We start from the raw sequence: 15,204 nt of genomic DNA on the forward strand, positions 1-15,204 counted from the left end.
GCTGCTGTGTTAGCTGGTGACAACATGTGTGGCTCTTTAGTTAGCATGCTGTGCTTGTGTATTATCGACTCTATTAATGAGCTATAATTTTATTATTGGAATGACAGATAATGATATTAATTTCTCATTTTCGGGCCAATAATTTATCAGCCTGATATGTGTCGTGCATCCCTAATTTTAGTGCAATTTTAAGAGTTTTTAGCACATTTTGATGTAAATCGGGATGATATGGTGAACTATTTTAGCCAGAATTATCATGACATGAAATTTTCGTATTGTCCCATGTTTAGTTTGATGCCACATTCATGACAGTAGAAGAAGTGTTGTACTACTCAAGATTGGTCTTCGTCTCAAGACCACTTTTTGAATATATATATATATATATATATATATATATATATATATATATATATATATATATAGAATATATAGAATATAACATCTCGGACTCTACTGTATTTTTATTCAGCCTTGTCTCGGTCTCGAACAAGGACGACTTGGAATTCATTTCAAGACCAGCCAAGACCACAACTGCAGGGATTTCACTAAGTTGGCTGTGCAAAAAAGGAGTGTTGCATAATGATGGCTCAGTTGATTTTAGCTCCTTAATGGTTATGTTTGTTTGTTCGTTCATAGAAAACAAAGGAAATTTCCCACGTAAAATTACCCCTGCAATGCGTTTTGGTTATTTAATCAAGACATATACACATACACGGTAGATGGCAATAAAAGAGATGAATAAAGAGGAATCTGCTTTTGTTTTTACGAGTGTGGATCTTTTAGAATTGACTTGAGTTCCTACAGTTTGCATGTTCCACATTTGTGTGTCCTGCAGTGAGAGACTCGCACTGAGCTCATCTCCACTCGGTCTCGCCCTGCCTTGGTCTTGGTCCTGACTTGGTCTCAACACCTCAGAGTCTTGGTCTTGTCTCAATCTTGATTCCCTCTGGTCTTGATCATGACTTGGTCTCAGTGTAGGCGGTCTTGTGTGGTGCTGTTTTGTTTGTGCCTAATGAGTCATATGTGGACTATGTTTTCAGTTTCGTGGTTTAGTGTTGACTTGTGAGGTAATGCTATCAAAAGCAAATATTCAGGCTGTATTAGGGTTCTTTTAAAGGTCAGAATGTCCCCAGAAACTGACTGGAGGGCTCGTAACTCACAGATACCACAACAGCTCTCTGAGTAAATTGAATTTCATCAGTCTTTGTGGTGATGTTAAAAGTATCTAATTAAGTTTCAGTCGAGCTGCTTTCCATTTCAGTTAAATGGGGTCAGAGTTATACTTGCAGGCTTTCAGCATGGGACAGGTACTGTTATCTGTCATCTAGTGGTCAATACTTAACTGCTCTAAACAATATCTAGTCCATGTGTACAGCTGCCAATGAAAACAACATGATTATCTCATGCTTTATGTTCGCTGCCGACCACAGATGAATAAAATGTGACTTTCCAGTATGTCAAAGCTTCAAGAATAGACACGAGGGTGGAGGCCAAATGACTCAAATCTCTGTTTTTAAAGGAAAGCACAACATGTTGAAGTGGAGTTTATAGAGTCGTTACTGGTGCTCACAGTAGCATAAAAGCACAGCAGCTCCACTGAGGGCAGAACCAGCTCATCTGCTTCTTATAAGCACACGCTCAGCTGAGACGCTTTTTGCACTGAGGAGAATTAGAGGGAGCAGAGCTCAGCACAGCGGCGTCAGTCAAAGGGAATAGCTGTTTGGTGATGTCATGTCATGTGTCTTGCAGAGAGAGTATGTTTGTGTGTGTGTGCGCAGCCATGCCTCTCGCACCTGTCCAGCTCTGCAGAGTCTCCTCAGTGACGCCAGTCACAGGTTTTGTGGTTTGTTTTTGCTCCCAGCTATGAAGCCAGATGGTGCTGCTGCTGAGTAGGAATAAAAGTACACATAATGACGGTTATCAGTGGATTTGAAGTACATTACATAAACAAATTTGTTGCTTAGAAAAGAGGATCTTCTTTTCTCACAATCGATGGAATATTTCTGAGACATAATTGCAAATTAGTTGGATATCGGTGGAGTTTTGCACCTCAGCAGTGAATTTGCTGACAATATTCAAAGTATCCCCATTCTATGATTCGTTGGGGTATCTTACAGAAATGCACAAACAGTTTGTATGATATCCTACGAATTAGTTGCCCGTGAATGACGAAACGTTCTTAACATAAAGTTACAGAATAAACGTAAAGTTACTGCGGTTTTGTGTAGGGAACACGATGAGGACGTACCTTAAATTCCGAACACAGTCTCCTGGGGGAAGTCCCAGGGTAAAGTAGGTAGGACTATGAACTAATTACGTGAAACAACGTTCAAATCTTTGTGCATTACCTCATCGGGAAACAAATTCTGGTGCATAAGAACAACCTGCATTTACTGGTCAAACATTGCCACGTGAAAACAGGATGCTGCAGTTAAAACTCAAATGTAAGTTTTAAATAGTCATATCCTCCACCATTTTAAGTATCTAGGTTTTCCTGTAAGACCAGAGACCATATTCACAAACTGAGAACACTCTCAGAGAGCTCCTAACTTTGCCTAAACATTTCAGTAAGGAGTCCTAGCTCAGGAGTGACTGAGGAAAGTTCTCAGAGCAACAGAAACTTTTCCTTTAGTGAGGAGGTGTGGTTGACCCTGTTGCTAGGTGTGATGCATTCTTTTAACAGATGTGATTGGTTGTCACAGACACGCCCCTTTTTTGCACCTGCAAGGTGTGGACACCCAGTGGAAATGAAGTGAACTGCTGACTGTGAAAGTGTTGTCATTGTTAGTGTGATCACTCTGCTGCTGGAAAGTTGAGACAGACTCAAGTCATCACTGCTGCACTGTTGTTGTTTTTTTCAGTTTTTCAAATATCTTACTATTGCGATCATTTTATTTTTGGTGTTATAACGTTCTTGCGTTAGGTGGGAAATGTGTGCACATCCCTAATTTCATAGCATTTCATTAACCCACTGTCATCCAGCGTTTGGAGAATATTTCTCCGACCTCTTTGTGTCTCCACCAATTTCTCTTCGGATTAAGAAACTCTTAAGCCTCTTAAAAGTCCTCCTCCCTGCTCCTAACAGTTAAGCTGTAAGATACTCTGTGAATAACTTTTATCTTTTGTCTCAACTTTAAGGGGAAATTCTAAGAAAACGTTGCAATCCTTTCGTCTCTAGGAGCAGCTCTTTGTATTAGGAGCCTTTGTGAATACGGCCCCAGATTCCCAGGAAGTGCGTCAGACTTTGAATTTGACATAGTGGCCAAACCGTGTAACTACAACTTCCGGGTCCATCACTCGATGTCTTTGGGCCTAAAAAGCCTTTGTCCTACAGACTTACATTGGGAAAGAGATGAATTTTGAGGGGCGTCACAATCCCACGCAGAGACAATTGGGATTTGATCCATTCGGTCTGATAACATTTCGAAAGTCTAGAAGAGCTGCTTGATTGAATCACTTTATCCCCATTTGACTGAGCGGACAGTTAAACCAGAATCATCTGGGAAAAGGTTCCGCAGTATGTCCTTGATGGCTACAAACATCATACAGTACATCCAAAGTGTCTAATGTCATTATCCTCTTCCCTCTCTGCCTCTCTCTTTAGCTGATGAAGAGAAGCTCGATGAACGGGCCAAGCTGAGCGTAGCAGCCAAGCGCTCTCTCTTCAGGGTGAGCTTTGACTATCGCCTGTTTGTCCTCTTATGTCTACAGATTGTTTTACTGGTTCCAGACACCAAGCACAGAGAAATGTGCTTCTAATCACTGACACAAACACTGTCACATTTTTATTTTCAATCCTCTCTTTACTGTGAGGATTTAGAGATGAAGACTTGGAAATACTGACTTGGTTTCAGCACAGGCAATGCACCGGAACAAGCCTTTGATTGGAGCACATTTCACCGCACATCTGTGGAACTGACCTCAAACACCCCTGCAGTCTCAGGAGAAACTCACATTTCCAACAGCTTTGATAATAGATATGATTTTAATGTAGTCAATCTGTCTTTAATTACTGTTATGCTAATTTGATCTAATTCAATATCCAGTTCAGTCATCAAGCTTTATCAAGTGCACATATTGCCTTGTCAGTGTGTGAAGCCCATGTTTCAACAATCTGTCACTTTAACGTCACAACAATTTGTGAACTGTGCTCCCAGATAATCCTGCTGATGTTAAGGAAATGTGAAATATTCCATTGATTTTTACGATGATTTTCCACATTCGCTCCGTCTCCGTCCAGGAACTGGAGAAAAGCATTGATGGCGGAGCTCCTAAACTTCGCTCCAGGAATGCAGCGGTGGACAGGAGACTAAGACGGACACAAGACCGATCCAGAACTCAGCCTGTCACCACTGAGGAGGTCGTCATCGCTGCTACGTAAGTCTCAAGTTACTTTGTGTAATGCTGAATTAAAGGAATAGTTTAGCATTTTTGGGAAATGCACCTCTTTGAGTTAGATGAGAAGACTGATACCACTTTCAGGTCTGTGTGCAAGTATGGAGCTAGAGGAGGGGATTAGCTTAGCTTAGCTTAGCTTAGCGTAAAGACTGGAAGACTGGCAGTCACTGCCCCGGCTGCTGGTCACCAAGAGGTACTTAAAGCATGGTAAAGGCTTGGTTCTGCAATCATGGGAAAGTGTCGTGGTCTGCGCACAGCCAAGAAACTTCTTAACCACTGCCGTGAGCAGAAATGGCTCAATGAACGGCACGGCCCTGCAGGCTAATCCCTTCAGAGGAGCCTCCCACACCAAGGGCGTCATCCTTGACGAAGTTGGTGTTGAGGCTAAGCGGGCCAACTCTGCCATTAGGAAGTGTTTGAGAGTGCAGCTTATTAAAGGGATAGTACACCCAAAATGTAAATTCAGCCATTATCTACTCACCCATATGCCGATGGAGGCTCAGGTGAAGTTTTAGAGTCCTCACATCACTTGCGGAGATCCAAGGGGAGAGGAGGTAGCAACACAACTTCACCTAATGCAGGCTGACGGCGCCCCAGATTCAAACGTCCAACAACACATAATTGAAACCACAAAATATCTCCATACTGCTCGTTCGTTGGTTAAAAACAGAGTTCAAATGACGTTTTTCCAAACAACTTTTACGTCGGGGCTTCAGGACACTTGGATCACTATCACTGTTTTGGCTGCACTATCCCTTTAAGAGTGGCAATAAGATCACTGCTTTCATCCCCAACAGTGGTTGCCTCAACTTCATTGAGGAGAACGATGAGGTTCTGGTTGCAGGATTTGGGTGTAAAGGTCACGCCGTTGGTGACATACCTGGAGTTCATTTTAAGGTGGTCAGAGTGGCCAATGTGTCCCTGCTGGCTCCGTACAAAGGCAAGAAGGAGAGGCGAAGGCATAGACAGTTGATGCATAAATTAAAATAAACAAGTTTTCAAATATAAAAAATTAGACTCATAAAGCCACAACTTGCCATTTTACCTTTCTTTTTGCTTACAAACTAGATACAGTGTGCAACTTAGTGAGCTTTAGACGTCCATGTAGATGTCAAGAGAGACAGGCTCGCGGTTTCCTCTTGCTTTCGGTCTAATGCTAAGCTAGGCTAACTCTTGAGATAGCTAGCTTCATATTTAACACTCAGACATGAGAGTGGTGTCAATCTTGTTATCCCAACGCTCAGGAGGAGGGCAAGTGAAGGATTGGTGAACTGTTCCTTTAAATTAAGCACAACTTAAGTGCTTTAAAGGCTCAGTTCACCTGAAGTACAAAAGCATTCTCACTCACCCCTCTTGGTGTCTAGCTACATTTTCAGAGATCTGAGATTTCTGCTGCCACCCCAATAGAGTGAAGGCAAACGGAATTTTGATTTTGAGCACTGAAAGTAACTGCAGATTTGGAAAATTGAACAGGAATATCTGTTTCAGGTTATAATCGTACCATTGTTCTGGATTATTCTCAGACACTTTTGGAACACTGCAGAAATAGCCCCTTTGTAAACTGTGAACAGCAGGTCCAGAGTGCCGGGGGACACTGATTCTGACTAGATGAATTTCTGTTGAGTTTGTAATGTAACTTTCCAGTGTAGTGAGTCAGCAAAATTCCAACCACCTTAGTTGCTTGGGGTGGAGGCAGAAGTTTTGTTGAAGCTACCTTTCAAATATTTTAAACTTTCACAAGCTTACGATGCAGCAACACTTTTTATGTTGTCAGCCTGAGGGCTAATCCATCACATTTTATCCCTTGACACATTTCAAAATTTCATTGAAATTCTTTGTGAATACTGAAATGAAATTTTGTTGAAAGCCTCCAGCCATCTCCCTGAACACCTTCTAAACCTCAACATGCTTCGTATTCCTCTCCTTTAGCTTGAATGAACATTTCCTTATTACCTGGAAGTCACCTGGTTCATCTCCTCTGTCACCTGTGTGTTGTCTCTGTCACCTCTCTGTGTGTCTGTGTCCTTCGCTACTGTAGCGTCCCCTCTCACGTGCCACACACGGTGACTGTGCACACTGCTGTGGCACGCGTCCCTAGCCCCACCCTAGTTTGCAGCACTGTCCCGCCATACAGGTACATGGCACGGATTGGAATGCTCACGCCGACCCACAGTGTGTGACTAACATGATTGATCTGTATTGAATGCTGCTCACACATCACGGCACAGTGTTCTGTCAGAGTGGTGTTCTCGCGAGCACAGTTTAGCCCACAGAAAGTGAATGGATGCGAGTTGTTAATGTAAAGTCCTAATGCACAGTGTTCTTTGAGTTGTGGTGCCCTCCTGTGTGATCGGAGGAAACTACATGACTTTACCGAGTGGTTTTTGTGGTGGGCATGACTCACTTGTGTGTAACAACCCTTTATAGCTCTGGATGTCATAGTCATTAGACGCACACAACTTCACACTGCTGCCTGACATGTAGCATGCCACCTGCCGGCCTGCATGAGCTCCTTCCATGCTTACAAGACGTCTCCCTTTCTCCTACGTCTTTCTCTCTCGGGTGTCTTCCCACCCTCAGCCTGCAGGCATCCTCGCAGCAGAGCGCAGCCGCCCGGGATCAGGCGCAGGAGACACGAAGGCAGCGGGAGGCCCAGCAGGTAAAGGAGGTCCGGCAGATGCAGGAGACCCGGGAGGTCCAGAGCTCTAAGCCCGTGTCCACAGTGGAGGGCAAAGACCAGAGCCAGGGTCAGGGGGGTCAGGATGAGCCTGACCTCTGCACCCTCAGCCTGGCAGAAAAGATGGCTCTGTTCAACAGACTGGCTCAGCCCCCCATCAGGGTCACCCGCACCAGAGGGGACACACGCCAGCGCAGGGCCAACGCTCGCTACCAGACACAACCCATCACACTGGGAGATATGGAGCAGGTAGGCGAACAGAACCATCATTTGCAGGTTTATCACATAGAATATCTGCCTTTTCTTCATATTCACTGCATTTAAACTAGAATTATTCTGACTCTGTGTTCTAGGGATGCGCAATAATATCGACATATCATCGGTATCGGTATTGGCCAATATGCTTTTTTTCCATTTGCACAGTTACTGAATATAACATAAATTAAAAAGTATTGTATTTCATGTCTCCATCACGATAACAGTATGCATGCACAATATGGTGTTAATTCCACTACAGACGAGACTTGATCACTAAAATTAGGTATGGAAAAAGTGGATATATCGATATCAGTATCCGTTATAGCCCAAATAAGTTGTTATGTATCGGCATATTGGCAAAAAATCCAATATCGTGCATCCCTACTGTATGCTAATAAAAACATGTTTCTGTTTCCATAACTTGTAAGGTTTAGGAAACTGAGGTATTCTAATTTATTACCATGATTTGTGGCTAAAAAGTGTAATTTTTATGTTGAAACTAAACTTGACACTTGAAAATAAATAGTTTTAAAGGAATAGCCGAACAATTTGGTTTGTTTAATCCATACACAAACCAAAAAAAAAAGATTTTTTGTGTTATATTGAAGTAACAGCAGGAGCTACTTTAAAAATAACCAAAGTCTTTTCATCACCGTCAGTGACATCATCGTCAGGCAACCAGCCGAGACTTCAGGAGGTAACCACAGCCTTAGAGAGAATATTTATCTACTTAAATCCCTGTAAAACTACAAACTGCTGTTTTTACAATTGGGTGTGTGTATGGATTAAACAATGTGTTAATGTGTAAATTATCCAGCCTTAGAGGCACTGAGTTTCAGCAAGAAAGCAAGTGAGTGCATTTTTCCTAAAGTGTCCATCATTTGATGGAAAAGTTGGTACCAAAATGTTCATGTGAATCTTATTTATATAGCTCAACATCACATTTTCTTCAAGGGTTTTACAATCTCTACAACATGTGATAAACTCTGTCCTTGAGCAGAGCAGACTGGGCTTTTCCAGGAGGGCGTCTTAAAGAGACAGGCTCTTCAACGGAGCGTTTCGGACAGAGGGTGAATACAGATGTTCCACATAACAGTCTTGATCATTAAAGAGTGTAAACATGTTGTAATAGGAGCCAAAAATACAAGTGTCAACTGAAAATAAGTCTCCTTTAAATAAAAAGAAAGATATCAAGAAAACATTAAGTGTATAAAAATCAAAGAGTGTCACACAGGTGCCGTTTAAAATGCTCCTGCTTTAAAAATCTATGAACCAAGCATTGCAGCATGTGCGTGTTTCCGCTCCAGGAGCCTTCAGACATAGACTTCAGGGATGAACAGGAGCTGTGTGACAGCCCAGTAGAGCACCTACAAGTAAGGTTCCTCTGAACAATCACCACGCATTTGCCTGAGATCGCGGAGGCTTGGGCACTCTTCTCAGAAATGACCGTACATTTCTGTGAACACATGCTGTATGGCATCATGTATCCATGTTGTGTGATTTCATTATGAATGTGCAGCGCGCTGCCCGGCTTCTGAGTAAGGTCTGACTCAGTTCTCATCAGTGAGGCTGCAGTGTGTGGATGGATGATGCTGCTGGTTGTATTTCAGTCAGGCTGAGGGCTTGAAAGATGCATCTGTGGTGGAGGAGAGGGAAACAAAGCACTTGTATGCTCGTTCATCACCACATGAAGTGAAAGCAGCTTTTTGTCATCGGCTCGCTGAAGCCTGCGTCTGTTTTATGGAGCATGGGAGAGAATTGAGAAGTTAAAGGACTCTATGTTGCGAGATTTTTCTGTGGTGTCCATGGATGTTTACTGCTGCTTGTCATTTGTTGCTCAACAAAAATGTCCGAAGGTTAGTTCACAAACTTAAATTACGAATTTGGAAAGTGTCTCTTTTAGCTACAGCTGGATGCATTGTGCGTAGGGGGGTTGCTGGCATGGCTTTGTGATGTGGGCTGCAACTGACCGACGAGATAGGCTGCTGTTTGATGCTCAGGAAGCGCAGTGAGTCAGACAGGCGGTGATTACTCGTGAGTCTCTCAAATTTTGTGCGTGTGCATGCAGTTTGTGCGACCTGTTTCTCAGCCTCCGTGGCAAACATTCACACTCTTCTCTCTGCCCGTGTCACACAGCTTCAAAACGGCACAGGCTCTCGCTACGGAGATCCCCCAACTTCATCATCTCCCTCCGCTCTGAGAGAAGGCACCGTCTCCACGGACCACGCCGGAGACATCCACATAACCCGAGCTCCCAGCTCTGACAGGGCTCTGCCCCCTCGCCACCCAGACGGCCCCGCCTGGAGGTCCCTGGGAGAAGACGCAGCAGATCTGGGAGGAGGGAAGAGGAAGCTGCCCTCTCCTGAAGCAGCGGTCAGACAGGCCGCTCTGCCCCAGCCACAGACTGGGAGAGAGAGGAGGGAGGTGGTGGAGGAGGAGGAGGGGCAGCAGTGGCAGACCAGGGGGTGGGGAGACAAAGCGGTGCAGAGCTCAGAGAGGCACATGCTCCAGGAGAGGCAGGAGGACGGACACTGCCGGGACAGCCAGAGGAGCAGGGCCATCAGTGGAGGTAAGGACAGCTCAGCTGAGAGGGGACTCAGAGGAGCTGTTTGTGCAAAGTGACAGGAAAAATAACTAGAAAGAAAGTGATGCTGGTTAGCTGAAGGTGCTAAAGATGGTGGACATAATACCTGCTAAACATCAGCATGTTACTGTTACTGTCAAAATGTTGTCAGGTCAGCATTTCAATACCAGGTTTAACATGTATTTTATGACGTGAAGAAGGATTTTTATTGGTTAGTGATCATGCTTTTAAAGATATAATATGTTACTTTTCCATGTTAAAATATCTAAAAATGAGTAGACCAGGGGTCTGCAACCTTAACTACCAAAAGAGCCATTTTTGACCAAAAATAAATAATGATAATAATGATTTGCAAAACATATTTGAGGCTTTTAATGAAGTTAAAACAGCCTTAGGTCTAAATTAGCATTCATTCATGTTTTACCACAAGCTGGCTGCTCTGTAGGGCACCGGTTTGGTACTTTGACTTTGCAGAGCTGGCAGTGAAAGCAAACAAATCTGTTTTATTCTGAGACTTTTACTTTTTGGAATTTGGCCTCCACAGCTAACCAATAAGAAGACTTAAAACCAGCCACTGCTGTCGAGGTTCAGCAAAATTTTAACGAAAAGATGGCAGGCAGTTGACGCACAGTTTAGTTGTTGACATGGTAAAACATATATTATTTGGTATAGAGGAGGAGAATGTAAGAATTTCTTTAGGGTTACAACATTGATATATAGAAATTAAAATGTTAAAAAATAACCATTATTCATTTCCATATTTTTTTTTGTTAAAGCCTCAGGGAGCCACTGGAGAGGAGCTAAAGAGCCACATGTGGCTCCAGAGCTGCAGGATGCCTACTCCTGGACTAGACCAATGTCATATATTTGTCGAGTTGTGTATTTACATTATCCGAAAATGTTTCCCACAATGTTCAAACCCAGAGAAATGCACCTGTGAGTGCATCGTATCCCCTCTGCGCCTGCGTCAGAGTTGTGGTATTCCACCAGAAGCTGCAAAGATTTGACTTTTTATCCAGTTTTAAGCCACGTTTTTAATTCACACTTTTTAGATATTCGTCGTTTTTAACTTCTGGATGTCTGGATCTTAAGTTGCCAAAGAAACAAGTTGTGCAAATAGTAGCATTTTAGCATATTTTCATAAATATTTGGAACCAAATCTAAGAAATAAAAGTGATGCTGGATAGAAGCGTGAAGAGCACTTTAAATATTTAAAGAGCAAATTGTAAGACTAAATAACCGCCAGTGTCGGTTTCACTCCACAGTCAACAAGCATTTCTCATTGAACCGCATTTCCTGTGTCTGCGACTCTCACATTCAGATTGTGGTTTTCAGGTTTCCTTTGTGTCTGAGCTGTACTTACTCCGAGACAAACTCTTTGATTGTATTGGTGCACAACTCATCAGAGAGCACGGGATGAGTCGTATGATTGTCGTCGTTTTGAGGAGTCATAGACAAAACCAGGCAGTTGTGCCGCAACGACTGAGCATCAGTGTTTCTAGCAGCGTGGTAGGGAGGTTTAAAGCTTTGAGAAGTGTCTGCGCTGCCTCTCACATGCAGACGAGAGCCTCTTGGTAAGCATGAAAGATGTTTGCTCCCACGCTGTTTGGTGCTGCTGAGTTTGCACTGTGAGAGCCACGACTGTGCTTTTATGTAGTCGTTGAACTTTTGGAGCGTTGTGTTATCCTAGACGGGGAATATCAGGGAGCTTGATACATGGATCAGTTTGCAGAATGTGTTTTAAAATCCTGTTAGCAACTTTTTTCCCTTCACATAAGCCCTCCAAAGCAGAAAATTGGTGCTATTTTAAGTCTGATCCACCCTGGGAACCATGTTAACATTTATCTAGTCGCGGCCAAGTTATTGATTTGACTCACTGTGTTGTGTGCGCTTGTCTGCCTGTGCTCACAGAGCTGCAGGAGTCTAATGTGGTAACATCCAGAGCAGCGGCTGGTTCGGCGGATGCACACACAGACGGCCTGGTTCAGTTTGAGGACGACGAGGAGATGAGCGACGCGATGATGGCCAGACACATGTCCATCAGAGAGAGGTGAGCTGTGATTGTTTTCAAGCTGAGAGTGAGTTGTTTCCTTCTGTTTGTGCATCCTGTTTATGTGTGTAACATTTTCATTTAATCTTAATTCCTAAAATATACCTTCCTTTGGGTCAGTTGGACAGTAAATGAAGCCAGCAAAGCTCAGGCTGACGGAGGAGAGGATTCGCTTTCTTTCTCTTTTTAAAATATGGGTCAGATAGAGACAGAAAATGAGATCACAAGGGCGAGACAGAGTGATTTGCTTTGGATAGAGAGTGGAATATCAGCAGTGGCAGTGTGCGGGATAAGGGAGTAGGCCTATTGACTTATCAAGGTCAGCAGTAATTACCGGGGTCATATCCATATATTGTAAGATATTGCTGGTTTTGTTTACATGCAAACATACATATGAAAATGTCCATTATATCCAACATGGTGCCAGAATACACAGCAGGGTTTTCTCGGACTTGCAGACTTGCGAGTGCAGTGCCTTGGTGTTTTGTTTTTTTTGTTTTGTTGTTTGTTCACATTTCAATTCAAATGTCTGAATATTTTGAACTAGAAATTCATCGCTCATAGAAAGGGTTTAACTGCATTATTATATCATCATTATATCAGTGGCATAAAATGGTCTTAAAATGAGAATTATATTGGGTATTACAGTTATTTCTGCAACAGTATATAGTCCAACAGAAGCAGATATCATGACAGGCCTATATGGAAGTGGTATTTTCCAATTTCCCTAACCTGCCTGCTGCTCTCAGGCCCGAGCCCACTGGTTCCCACTGAAGGGTCACAAATATATATTTTTATTTTTACAGTAGTGTAAGATATTTCCCAGTAGTGTGAATAATCAGCCTGATTATCGGGGCCGATATTATGAATTTTTAGGGTTATCGGTATCTGTAATTTTTTCCGCTGATATGCCGATATACCGTTTTGTTTTCCTTAGCTGCAGTGTTTTGCCCCTGATGTGCTTCTCACTGCCTGCAAGTACCACTGTAGGCCCTTAAAAGCAAACTCAAGACCTGCTTTTTTAGCCTGGCATTTAATTGAGCTCTCCTTTATTTTGTTTTGTTTTATTTCTTATTTTTTATTTTTTTTTTTATCTTTTTCTTATTTTATTTTATTTTATTTTTTATTTCATTTCATTTCTTTTTTTGTGAATTTTGTATTTATGATTATTGTGTATTTTATTTATATTTTATTAATTTTTATCTGGTATATTCTTCACCTTCCTTACTGATTTTTTTTTTATTTTTAACTTATTATTTTCCTATTTATTGAAAGATCTAAAATGTCGTTCTTTATCCTGCCTGTGCTGTCTTCTTACTCATGATAGCCTTTCCTCAGTTACTGTTATGAGTGCTGTTATAATAGCCTGCTACTGTGTAGTCCTTACCATTACAGACTCTGAATTTATGTGTGTGTCCAAGTTTGAGTGTGTGTGTGACTATGATTTTTACAGCAGACATATATCGGTTGTAAATATCAGCTATCGGTATCTCTGTTTCATAATAATCGGTATCGGCACCGGCTCTGAAAAAACCATATCAGTCGATCCATACTGAAGGAACATGTCACGCAGTGCAGCGATGTTGCTCGCTGGTGTGTTTTAATAGTTTTCGGACAACAATGGAGCTCTAAGGCACAGAGGAAGACGATATATTAGGCTTCAGGTGCACATACAGTACAATACTGGAAGTTTTTGACAGTGAGAAAACTATCAAACATCACCCGAGTTGGTTTGAAAATAAATAGATCTCATGATGGTGCATTTTGAATATTCTTGTTCATCATGTTTAACTTTGACTTTTAACTGAAGCTCAGTGTCGGACAAAGGAAATGATTATATAAGTCTAGTTATGTCATGTTATAGGCAGAGTCAGCTGGTTTGACTGGTGCACCACACACCAGACAGCAATCACACTCTCATTGATTGATGACATAATACCAGTCCATGTAAACTGGTGTTACAGGGTGTGTTTCCTGTTCCAGTCTGCTCCACTTCTCTAAACTCGTTCTTTCACCGCGTCAGCTCGTCTTTGACTTTCTCCCATTTTCAAAGGATTTTCCTGGAGACAGGATCTGTATCCCAGATACAGCTGGCGACATCTATTCAGTGTAACTTTCATCCTGTGTTTTGGCGTAGTTGTGGAGCCCTCGGGGCAGAACAGGACGTCCCCTCACTGGGTCACAGAAGGGTGGTTGTTACAGGGGCAGAGGGCGCTGCCAGCACCCTGACCCCTCCATTATGGGTCTGGTCTGCTCCCTGCTCAGAGATGACGCCTCAATAATTGAACCTCTGTTCTCGTCACACTATGCTATACTTCAGTTAGTGATCTTATCTTCCATGTGCTTCATGTCAAGTCCCAGTTTTCCACAACTCATTTTAAAGACTATATTCCCAGATTTTAAGTCAGTGTTGTCTCAGAGCCCACTTCCCAAATGTTTGGCCTATATTTACTTGAGCTGAAATAAATCCCAGTATCTTTTTTTTCTTTAACTATGTTTAAACCAAATCCTGTCAAATACTCTCCCAGCTCCAGTTATGCTCACTGACATCTTTAAGTGATTGTTATGTCTAATTGTACTTAAACTGTTGACAGCGTGTTTATACAGAAACTTCACAGTATTTTGAAGTGTGGTGGCTAAATGGCAGCCTGTCTGCCTCTGCTCAGTGTCAACAGTCTCGCAGATGAGACTAAAGGGCGCGTGGCAGCTTCCATGTTTTTGTTGTTGTGACAGGTTGAGATAAAATCTGAAGGAAAGCAAAAGAGAGTTTTTAAAAAGTGCTGACCTCACAGAAACCTTGTACGTAGGGCTTTCTGTCCTTATTTCAAGCACTGTTATATTGGGTCTATAGTATAGCGTCTGTGTGAGATGATAGTCTGATTAGTCTGTGTGTGCTTTTTATGCTTCCACTTTGGTGACAGCTGTGGCCAGGAGCATTATGTATTCTGTTTGTCTGTACAAACAGAATACATACCTACGTCCCACTCTCGTGAACACAATATCTCAAGACCACCTTGAGAGAATTTCATCAAATTAGGCACAAACGTCCATTGGAATCAATGATCAACTGATTCGATTTTGGAAATCAAAGGTTAAGTTCACTGTGACCTTGCATCCGTCTCATTCTCATGAATGTGATATCTCATGAATACTGTACCTTGAGAGAATTTCTTCAAATTTGGCACAAATGTCCACTTGGATTTAACGATCAGCTGATTAGATTTTGAAGATCAAAGG

The 15,204-nt window shown here is 42.4% G+C and overlaps 1 protein-coding gene and 1 pseudogene across 12 annotated transcripts in view; both read left to right on the plus strand.

The window, feature by feature from the left end:
- The window catches only part of svila (supervillin a), a 108,778-nt gene that overhangs the window by 65,892 nt on the left and 27,682 nt on the right, over positions 1-15,204 (plus strand). For 11 of the 12 annotated variants that reach the window (XM_049564729.1, XM_049564719.1, XM_049564730.1 and 8 more), the window contains 7 exons: positions 3,605-3,669; positions 4,241-4,377; positions 6,437-6,532; positions 6,979-7,324; positions 8,641-8,706; positions 9,470-9,902; positions 11,829-11,967. In XM_049564729.1, the coding sequence (XP_049420686.1) occupies positions 3,605-3,669; positions 4,241-4,377; positions 6,437-6,532; positions 6,979-7,324; positions 8,641-8,706; positions 9,470-9,902; positions 11,829-11,967 (1,282 nt within the window). The remainder of the gene's footprint in view (positions 1-3,604; positions 3,670-4,240; positions 4,378-6,436; positions 6,533-6,978; positions 7,325-8,640; positions 8,707-9,469; positions 9,903-11,828; positions 11,968-15,204) is intronic. The other variant, XM_049564723.1, reaches the window with a different exon arrangement.
- On the plus strand, positions 4,625-5,388 carry LOC125882258 (40S ribosomal protein S23-like; annotated as a pseudogene).

Source organism: Epinephelus fuscoguttatus, linkage group LG21 (genome assembly GCF_011397635.1).
Source record: "Epinephelus fuscoguttatus linkage group LG21, E.fuscoguttatus.final_Chr_v1".
NCBI classification, from domain to species: domain Eukaryota; kingdom Metazoa; phylum Chordata; class Actinopteri; order Perciformes; family Serranidae; genus Epinephelus; species Epinephelus fuscoguttatus.